General features: G+C 62.9%; 1 protein-coding gene across 1 annotated transcript; it reads left to right on the top strand.

Moving 5' to 3' along the window:
- Positions 1 to 2,224: 2,224 nt before the first annotated feature.
- Positions 2,225 to 8,316, top strand: MAPK15 (mitogen-activated protein kinase 15). The gene is given in 16 exon segments (XM_036830995.1): positions 2,225 to 2,293; positions 3,550 to 3,648; positions 3,902 to 3,931; positions 4,037 to 4,127; positions 5,034 to 5,164; positions 5,268 to 5,431; positions 5,618 to 5,754; positions 6,540 to 6,597; positions 6,881 to 6,971; positions 6,973 to 7,019; positions 7,137 to 7,242; positions 7,368 to 7,545; positions 7,661 to 7,794; positions 7,883 to 8,011; positions 8,141 to 8,207; positions 8,210 to 8,316. Coding segments are annotated over 16 exon segments (1,638 nt in total).
- The last annotated feature ends 1,286 nt before the right edge of the window (positions 8,317 to 9,602 follow it).

The following is a 9,602-nucleotide window of genomic DNA, read 5'->3' as shown; positions in this document are numbered from 1 at the left end:
TTCTTCCCTATATCTATCAAAAATATTTATTGGGACCTAAGAATAGGGCACTCTATGAATGCTATAGGAGATGCTGAAAGATACAGAAAATAATTTTTTCCTTCAAAGAACTTGCGAATTTAGTTCTGCACATAATATTCATTAACTTAACAAATGCTTATTGGGCTTCCCTGGTGGCACAGCGGTCAAGAATCCACCTGCCAATGCAGGGGACACGGGTTCGAGCCCTGGTCCGGGAAGATCCCATATGCCAAGGAGCAACTAAGCCCGTGCGCCACAACTACTGAGCCTGCGCTACTTCGGGGTAGAATGCCTGGGTCACAGTAAATTTCTGTTAAACATTTTAAGAAACTACCAAATGGTTTCCCAAAGTGGCTGTAGCATTTTATACGCCCATCGACAGAGTATGAGTGTTCCAGTCTCTACACACCCTCACCAACATTTGGTGGGGCCAGTCTTCTTAAGGGCAGCCATTCCATTAGGATGTAGTGTAGCTCAAGTCCTAATTTGCATTCTCTTTCCATTTCAGACATTATGTCCTCACGTGGCCACTCGACAGCACATGTGTCCCTGGCCTTCATCCCACCGCCCAGATGCCTCCTCGGTCTATAGCGTCATCTCACAAACTGTGACAGGTCTACAATGAAGTAACTCAGAAATAACAAGGAAGAATTGAGAAACATAGCTAGCTATAGGACAGAGTAATTTTATGACTGTTGAACCTAATAAAAATGTTGGACTTTTATGTATATCTATGGTTAAAATTTTTTCTAGTAATTCATTTTTATTGTATTTTACAAAATTATGGGTCCACAACAGATTGAAAGATTTTAAAACTTCTGGTCCCCAGACAGTTTGGGAGCTCACCCTGAGTGCTGGAGGGCCCAGGGCTCGGCCCCACGGTCTTGCCTCACCACTGCTTTAAATCATCAGCACCTCCTGCATCCACACCCCCAGTGCATGTCGCTTCATCCCTCAACTCCACAGTCAGGTCTTTCTATGATTTTTCACTTGGATGTCCTATCAGCCTCTTAAAGTGTTCCAATTCCTTGTCTCTCTAAACCTGGTCTATCAGCTGCCTTCCTATCTCAGCCCTGTTCTTGCAGACAACCCCCCCCCACCATGAACTTGGCCGTCATCTGCGATTCCTCTTTCTCTCACACCCACAGCCCCCCACCACAGCAAATCCAGGGGCTCCACTGCAGCCAGAACCGCTCTTTCTCACCTCCACTGTGTCCTCCTCTCCCCTTTTTCCTCCCCGCCCCGGCGTGATCAGACCCTGCCACAGCCCGGGTCTCATTCACAATCACGGCCCTCCCCTCCAGCTTTGCCCACCGCCCTCTGCTGATACCTTGCTCTCCATCCCAGGGCTCCAGCCACACGGGGCCTCCTTGTGGTTCCAACGCGCCAGGCACACTCCCACTCGGGGCCTTTGCCTAGCTGTCCCCTCGATGCTCTTCTTCCAGCGTCCAAGGGGCTGTGCTCCCACTTCCTTCCCTGGCTACCCCCGCCCGTCAGCCCCCTTACCTGGCTTCCTTTTTCTGCAAGGCTCTGGTCACCGTCTGGCGCTTGACCTCTGCGCACTGCAGCCCCCTCTCAGCCAGTCTCATAGACTCTCACCCCCTCCAGCTTTGCTCTCCCAGCCGCTTGCCGGGACCCCCGCCCTGGAACTGACCCTCAGTTTCCTGGCGGTGCCTCAGCACCTGCCCAGTTCAAGCGCCCGCACCCGCTGGGGATGGCCCGGCCCCTGCCGCCAAATACCCAAGGAGTGGAGGGGCTGTCTGCGAAAGACACCCTAACCGCCGGCACCCCCTTAGCAGAGACCGGAGAAGCAAGGCGGAGGGAGGAGAGAGCGTCCCGGGCGGTGGGCACTGCACGGATAGGCGGAGAGGTTCTGGAGGCTGCAGCAGGCTCCTTGGGCGCAGGTGGGGCGGGGGGCGGAGGGCGGAGGGAGGAGAGGGGCACCTTCTGGGCTCTGGCCTGCGCCACGCGGAAGTGCAGTCGCCAAGGCGGCGAGGGTCCGGGGGCGGTGCCGAGGGGGCGGGACTGGGGGGGTGGGGCTCCACGGCAGTCCCGGATTGGGCGGGGCTTGGGCTGCAGACCCCGCTCTGCCCCGCCCCGGCGCAGGCGCAGGGAGGGCTTCGCCGTCGGTTCCCAAGGCAACTGGTTTCAACAGTTCGAGCCCAGCGCGTGTCTGGAGGCCTCTTGGCGCCCACCAGCCGGCATGTGCGCCGCCGAGATGGACCGTCACGTTGCTCAGCGATACCTGCTCAAGCGGCGGCTCGGGAACGGGGTGAGCTCGGGGAGGCGCCCGGGTGTCCGCCGGACCAGGCCACCTGCAGGGCGTGGACAGGGCCAGTCGGAGGACTGTGGCCTTCCACTCTGCCAGGGACTCCTGGGCTTGGGTCCTGCCTCCCCCAGGAGCTGGAGGTGTGGCCTGTTCCCAGGGAACTTGTCACCTGGCTCTGGGAGACAGGTGACAGCCAGGACCCCTAAGGCCTCAGTTCGGACCCTGGTGCCCCATCCACCCACTGTCCCCACCCACCACCCCCGGCTCCCGGGCTGCCTCTCCCGTGCCCACAGAATGCTCTAGGGAGAGCGGGCACACGTCATCCAGTCGCTGAGGGGGAAGGGCAGATCCCAGGCTCTGCCCAAGAAGGGCTCTGCCCACTCCATTTACTATCCCAGTAAATGGAGTGGGCAGAGTGGAGGCCAGAACCTTGTGTGAGCCCATGTGCATTTGTGATTGTGATTGTGTGAGCATGTGGGACTGTGTGAGAGTGTATGCGTGAAGGTGTGTCACTGGGTGTGTGCAAGTGTGTGATGAGGGAGGGGAGAAAAGAAAGTTGCAGACAGTGCAAGCAGCCGTGCAAAGGCCCTGAGGCAAGGACCTGCTGGGCTGTTGGGAAACAGCAGAGTTGAGGTAACTGGATAGGAGTTCTGGGGGGACAGTCTTCTCAGGTGGGGCTTTGGGGAACTGCAAGGACGTTGGCTCTTACTGTGAGTGACACGGGGAGGGTAGCAGCCATTGGTACCACTTTACAAGGCTCACCCTGCCCACTCTGTTGAGGATGAACAGTGGGAGTGGGTGAGAGAGAGTAGTTAAGAGGTCAGTGTAGTGATACAGGCTGGAGGTGCGAGAGGCTCAGACCAGGGCGGGGGCAGCAGAGACGGTAGAAAGTCTTCGGATTCTGATGAATCCTGAAGGTGGAACCAACAGGATTTGCTGACAGGCTGGATGGGGTATACGAGAGAGGGCTCAGGGTGACTGAAAGGATGAAAGGCTGTCGGAGAAGGGACAGGCTTCAGATCCTGCCCAGGAGCTCCCTCCCGTCTGTGACCTCATATCCTCCTGGGGCCTCCCCAGATGCTCTCTGGCCTCCAACCCCCCTTTGTTCCTATCAGCCTCCTCTGGAGGCCTGCAGCTTCGGGGGCCTCGCCCCTCACCCCGGAACCAGAGCAGGAAGGAGGAGGCTCATGCCTGCAGGGGGCGGTCTGGCGGGCAGGGGATGGCCCTGTGCCCAGCAGGCTGACCGCCCTCCTCCCCAGGCCTACGGCATCGTGTGGAAGGCGGTGGGTCAGAGGACTGGCGAGGTCGTGGCCATAAAGAAAATCTTTGATGCCTTCAAGGATAAGACGGATGCCCGAGCAAGTGAGTAGGAGAGCGGCGTGGGAAAGGATGAGGCAGGGTTGTGGGGTGGGCCCCCTGCTGCCTTATGTCTGGAAGGCACAACTTGAAGCCCAATCACAGCAGGTTTCTGGCATTTCTCAGAGCACCGCCCCCTGAGACCTCATGGTCCAGCGGGTGTGCAGGTGGCGAGCATCAGTCCCTTCACATCCTCTCCAGACACGGGCTTCCTTCTTGCTCTGCACCCACACTCACGTTTCTGTCTCCTTCCAGAGGACGTTCCGGGAAATCATGCTGCTCCAGGTGAGTGGCCAAGGCCGTCTGCCTGCTTCTCCAGGTGTAGTCTCTCCAAATAAGGGGAAGTCTGGCCCCTTGACCCCCAGGGCACAGCCCCCGCTCTCTCCCCAGGAATTTGGGGACCATCCCAACATCGTCCACCTCCTGGATGTGATCTGGGCAGAGAATGACAGGGACATTTACCTGCTGTTTGAGTCTATGGGTGAGTGAGGCCTCCCTCAGACCCCAGCCCCACCTTTGTCCTGGCCCAGGATCCTCCCACCCACATCCCAGTGGCCTGGCTCCCTCTGTATGTTCCTTTGCTGCTTGGGTCCCTGCAGTAGCCAGTGCACTCAGCTTGGGCAATGTCCCTGTGGAGCTGGAGAGTGTCAGCCCCCAAGGCCTGGTGGCAAGTATCTTGAACCCTGTCTATGAGTCTTCTGCTTTGTCCACTGTTTGCAGCTACATTTTCTTTTCTTTTTTTAATTTAAAAAATTTTTATTCATTTATTTAACTTCTGGCCGCATCGGGTCTTTGCTGCTGCGCGCGGGCTTTCTCTAGTTGCGGCGAGCGGGGGCTACCCTTTGTTGCGGTGCGCGGGCTTCTCATCGCGGTGGCTTCTCTTGTTGCAGAGCACGGGCTCTAGGCGTGCGGGCTTCAGTAGTTGTGGCACACAGGCTCAGTAGTTGTGGCTCGTGGGCTCTAGAGCGCTGGCTCAGTAGTTGTGGCGCACGGGCTTAGTTGCTCCGCGGCATGTGGGATCCTCCCGGACCAGGGCTCGAACCCGTGTCCCCTGCATTGGCAGGTGGATTCTTAACCACTGCACCACCAGGGAAGCCCTGCATTTCTTTTTTCTACTCATTTGGTAAAGCAAAGGCAACATGAAATAAAGTATAAAAATAATTCCACAAACTTTTATTGCTGTGCCAACAAAGACAGTGGGCAAGCTTGAGAAGCCATCAGGGGCTCCTGGGCAGTGCACGCATCCAGGACACGGCTCTGAGGTTGGCCAGTGGGACCTGGGGTCTGTGGGCATTGGGCAGGCTGAGGCGCCCCCATGAGGGCTCAAAGTGGGCCAGACTGGCCCGCTCTACCCAGGCCCACCAGACTGACCTCCACACACCCCCAGACACCGACCTGAATGCCGTCATCTGCAAGGGCACATTGCTAAAGGACACCCACAAGCGCTACATCTTCTACCAGCTCCTGCGGGCCACCAAGTTCATTCATTCAGGACGAGCTATCCACCGGGACCAGAAGGTGCTGCCCAAGCCCCGTCCACTGAGCTCCACGGCCCGCACCCCTACTCCAGGGTCCTCAAGCCGCCACCCATGTCAGCCCTCAGCCCACCTCTTTTCCCCAGCCATCCAACGTTCTCCTGGACACCAGCTGTTTGGTGAAGCTCTGTGACTTTGGCCTCGCCCACTCCCTCAGCGGCCTCCCTGAGGGGCCCGAGGGCCATGCCCTGATGGAGTACGTGGCCACGCGATGGTACCGGGCTCTGGAGGTGTTGCTGTCCTCGAGCTGGTAACGGTGACCTACCCCCACCCCGCCGCCACCTCCCCCTGCAAGTCCCCCTGTGCTCTCCTGCCCCGCCAGGGCCCTTGGGCCTTCTTATGCCCCCAGTGTCCGAGACCCCCCAGAAGTACCTCCTCCCACCCCCACCTCTGCCTCTGGGGCTCCCCCCACAGCTCCACCCCACCCCTGCCCCAGGTACACCCCCGGGGTGGACATGTGGAGTCTGGGCATCCTGGGGGAGATGCTAGCGGGGCGGCCCTTGTTCCCCGGCGCCTCCACGCTCCACCAGCTGGAGCTGATTCTGGAGGCCATCCCACCACCCTCCGAGGAGGGTGAGCATGTGTGCGGGGGTCCGCCGGGCACCAGGGACACTGAGGGTCAGAGCACACAGCTGTGGGAGGGACAGCACCTGCCGGACCAGGACTGAGAATGCAGGACAGCCGGGAGGGGATGGGGGTGGGAACGTGAAGGTGGAGGGACGGGGAGGGTCTGGAAGCCTTGGGAAGAATGGAAAGGGCAGGCCCTGCCGAGGGTGGGCCCAGAGAGGAGCTGCTGGGGGCTTCGGGGAGCAACTGGACAGAGTCCACCAGGGCCACAGGGTCCACGAGGGTCAAAGAGTGCTCATGAAGGGTCCATCCGGGTCAGGACAAGGGCACTAGCTCTGCGGAGGGGTGACAGGGGCGACCCACACTGTGCTGGAAGCCAGACAGGGATGTTGGCAAAGAGGTGGAGGGAGGCGGCTGGGGGGGGGGCGCCGCAGGGGTCCTTCCTTCTCCCTGGGGGAGGGGGACGAAGGACAGCGTTGGAGGAGCCCTGTCCTCTCCCCGGGTTTCTGCGCTGATGGAGAAGGCAAGGGGCTCCCCTGTGGAGGTGGGAGCACAGGGTATGGGGGACGCGTGTGCACGTGTGAGCGTGCAGCCTACGGAGGGTGCAGGAGTGTGTAAGGACTGGCGCACGTGTGGGTGTGCTTATGCACGAGTGGCGGCGCACGACCCGGTATTCGGGGTTTGAGCCCTGCCAGAGAGCCGAGGCCTTGCAGAGAGGAGGTGGCTCAACGGGTCAGAAGCGGTGGCCGACGACCCCCCTGAGCTGCCCCGCCTTCTGCGCCCACTCCCAGACCTCCTGGCTCTCGGCTCTGGCTCCGGCGCCTCGGCTGTGCAGCGCCTGGGGTCCCGGTGAGTGCGGGGGCTTCGGAGCCGGCCCCAGCGCCCTTCCCGCAACCTTCAGGCTCCCCAGCCCAGAAACTGTTGGTCAGGCTAAAAACGAGGAGGCCCCAGTGTGGGCGCAGCTCGCCCTGGGCCGGCGGCAGGAGCTGCACCGGGCCTTGGAGAGGAGGGGACCTGAAGGGAAGCAGGGGTCTGGCGAACCTGCCCGCTGCCCGAGGGTGGTGCTTGGGAGGGAGCACGGAGCAGGAAGGGGGGGGGACCCTGGAGCGGCGGATAGGCCGGCTGCCCACAGGCCGGGGCAGACACTGGACGCCCTCCTGCCGCCCGACACCCCCGCAGAGGCCCTGGACCTCCGCAAGCGACTCCTGGTGTTTGCCCCCCGACAAGCGGCTCAGCGCGGCCCAGGCCCGGCAGCACCCCTACGTGCAGAGGTAGGGGAGGCCCGGCGGCCGGGCAGGGGTTGCCGTGGGCCGGAGAGGTCGCAGGGGCTCGCCCGCCGGCAGCCCAGGTCTCACCTCCCCAGCACCCGCCTCGCCGGCCCCCCGCAGGTTCCACTGCCCGGCCCGGGAGTGCGCCCTGGAGGCGGACGTGCGGCCCCCGGTGCACGAAGGAGCCCAGGTCTCGGCCACCGAGTATCGCAGCCGCCTCTATCAGGTGCTCCGGCCCGCGACCCCCGTCATCCCCCGTGCACGCACCCTCGAAGCCTCCCCTGCCCCAGCGACCCCCAACCCCCTGACGCCCACCCCGCGCACCTCCGAGCGCCCCCTCGCCTCTCGCAGATGATCCTGGAGCGCAGGGGTAACGGCCGCGTCCCGAGGGAGACGGGCCTGGGCGGCGTCCCCCCGCCCCCGGCGGCCCCGCTGAAACCCAGAGCCGCGGCCAAGCTGCCCTCGGGCTCGCCTGCGCGGAAGCCTGGACGCCGGCCTCGAAGTAACCGCGGTCACGGCCCCGCGCACGGTGTGTGGTCTGGCGGCCGCCCGCGCGGAGCTGCTGGGGTCCCTGCTGTGTGGGACCACCAACCGTCAGCAGCGCGGGACCCGTAACTCCGGGACTTGATCTTCCGACCCCGCAGATGTCCCCGGCGGAGCCAAGGACCCTCCCAGGCAGAGCTCGGCCCCCCTGCACCAGCCTCCGCCCCCAGGAGGTCTTGGGAGAGGGAAAGGGCCCCGCTGGGCGACGGCAGGGCTCCCCTCGGCATCCTGCTGGGTAGGTCGTGGGAAGGGGGGCACGGGAGGACCCCTCCCGCAGATCCTTCGCGCCGGTGCCAGTGATCCTGCGACACGCCCCTTCCCAGGTGAAGCCCAGCGGGAGGGGGGCGGCGCCCTCCTTGACCTCGCAGGCCGCCGCCCAGGTGGCCGTCCAGGCCTCGATCCGGAGTGACCGGAACCCGGGCCGTGGTGGCAACGCGGCCGGCGCGCGACCGGTGAGCCCGCGCCCCTCCCGCCCTCCCTCCCTCCCCTCCCTTCCACCTTCCTTCCCCCTCCCCCGTCCGCTTCCCTCGCCTCAGGGCGCTCCCTCCACGCCTCCTACGACGATCCTCGTCTGCTTGCAGGTTCCTACCCGGCCTCCCCGGGAGGCCCGGCCCGGCCGGAGGATGTTCAGCGCCTCGGCCTCGCAGGGGGCCAGGGGGCCGCGCGGGCCGCGCTCGGGGGCTGCTCCCAAGCCTACGGGACCGTCTGCCACTCGGCGCTGGGCTGCCTGCCTCTGCTCCCCGGACCCCGCGCCTGAGCCGCCCTACGGGTCTTCAACCGGCCATCCCCGGAGCCCAGCCTCGCGCCCCTCCCCCAGTCCCTGGATTGCCCCTCCTCCAGGCCGCCCCCCACCCCCGCCCGAGACCCCAGTGCTCTCCACCCACCTTTTCCCCAACCCGCCCTCTCCTGGCCACGTTTGAGTTCTGGAGCTTGTCCAGGCCTCCGGGGGAGTAGATGAGGCTCGCACTCCAGCCTCAATCACCTTCTCCGATAAAGTATGGTCTGTGCCAGCCTGCCTACCCAACTCTCCTCCTCGGCTTCCTGCAGCCCACCCCTTTCCGAGGACAGAGCCCTTGAGAAGCCTTGTGGGCACCGTATGCTGTCACCCTGGGCTCCTGTCTGGTCACCTTTGTCCCCAGCAGGCCTGCCTGGTGCTTGAGCACATCAGATCCCAGCTGGGGCTGCTGCAGGCTGTGCCCAGGGTGGTCCTGGCAGGAGAGGGTCTTGTGCAGTGCATCTGTTGCCTGGGTGCAAGCTACCGGTGACCACATTTGTGGCCTTGAGCCAGAGCGGGAAAAGGGACAAGATGGGGCAGCGGCCCTGACTGTAGTTGTCAGCGAGCCCAGCCCGTGCCCCAGCAACACAGTGACTGGCACCCAACACAGTGACTGGCACCCAGTTCGTCTCCAGGCCTTGGTTGGGGGAGGGGGAGAACAGCTGGAAATGTCTTGCGGGGCTCAAGGCTCCCTCCTCTGGTCATCACCAGGCAAAGGTGTGAGCCCAGGCCGGGGAGGGGCGGGGGGAGCGGGCAAGGAGGTGGGAGGGGCCCAGCGGGCACTGAGGTGTCTCCTGGTCCCATGCATGCCTCACACCGCATCTGACCCTGGGCAGCGGTCAGGACACAGGGAGGCCACTTCTCGGCTGCCTGGCAGGAGGAGCTCACAGCCTAAGGGTTTCAGCCTGTGCGGTGAAGCCAGGAGCAGGAAGCTCTGCCCTACTGTAAAAGACACGGGCTGCTGAGGAGGAAGGGCGAGGCTTGGGCAAGGAGAGCTGGGCAGAGGGTGGACCCAGACCTGGCAGCTACAAGAGCGTTTCAAAGGCAGAGAGAACAGGGCTTGGGGGAAGGCCAAGAATGGGGCCACCACAGTTCTGGCTTGGAGGTGAGCTATTCACGAGATGGGGACTGCCCAAGGGGCAGTTGTCTGCATTTCTAGAGCCTGAGGCATAGCCCCAAGTGATAAACAAGGGGGACAAATGAGACTGTAGGATGAGTGCCACTGCCCAGAAAGGGGCAGGGGGCCCAAGAAGTCCAGCCCTGAGTGC

Source organism: Balaenoptera musculus, chromosome 17 (assembly GCF_009873245.2).
Source record: "Balaenoptera musculus isolate JJ_BM4_2016_0621 chromosome 17, mBalMus1.pri.v3, whole genome shotgun sequence".
NCBI classification, from domain to species: Eukaryota; Metazoa; Chordata; class Mammalia; order Artiodactyla; family Balaenopteridae; genus Balaenoptera; species Balaenoptera musculus.
Note: the sequence above shows the minus strand (reverse complement) of the source record. Positions and strands in the feature narration are given on the sequence as shown.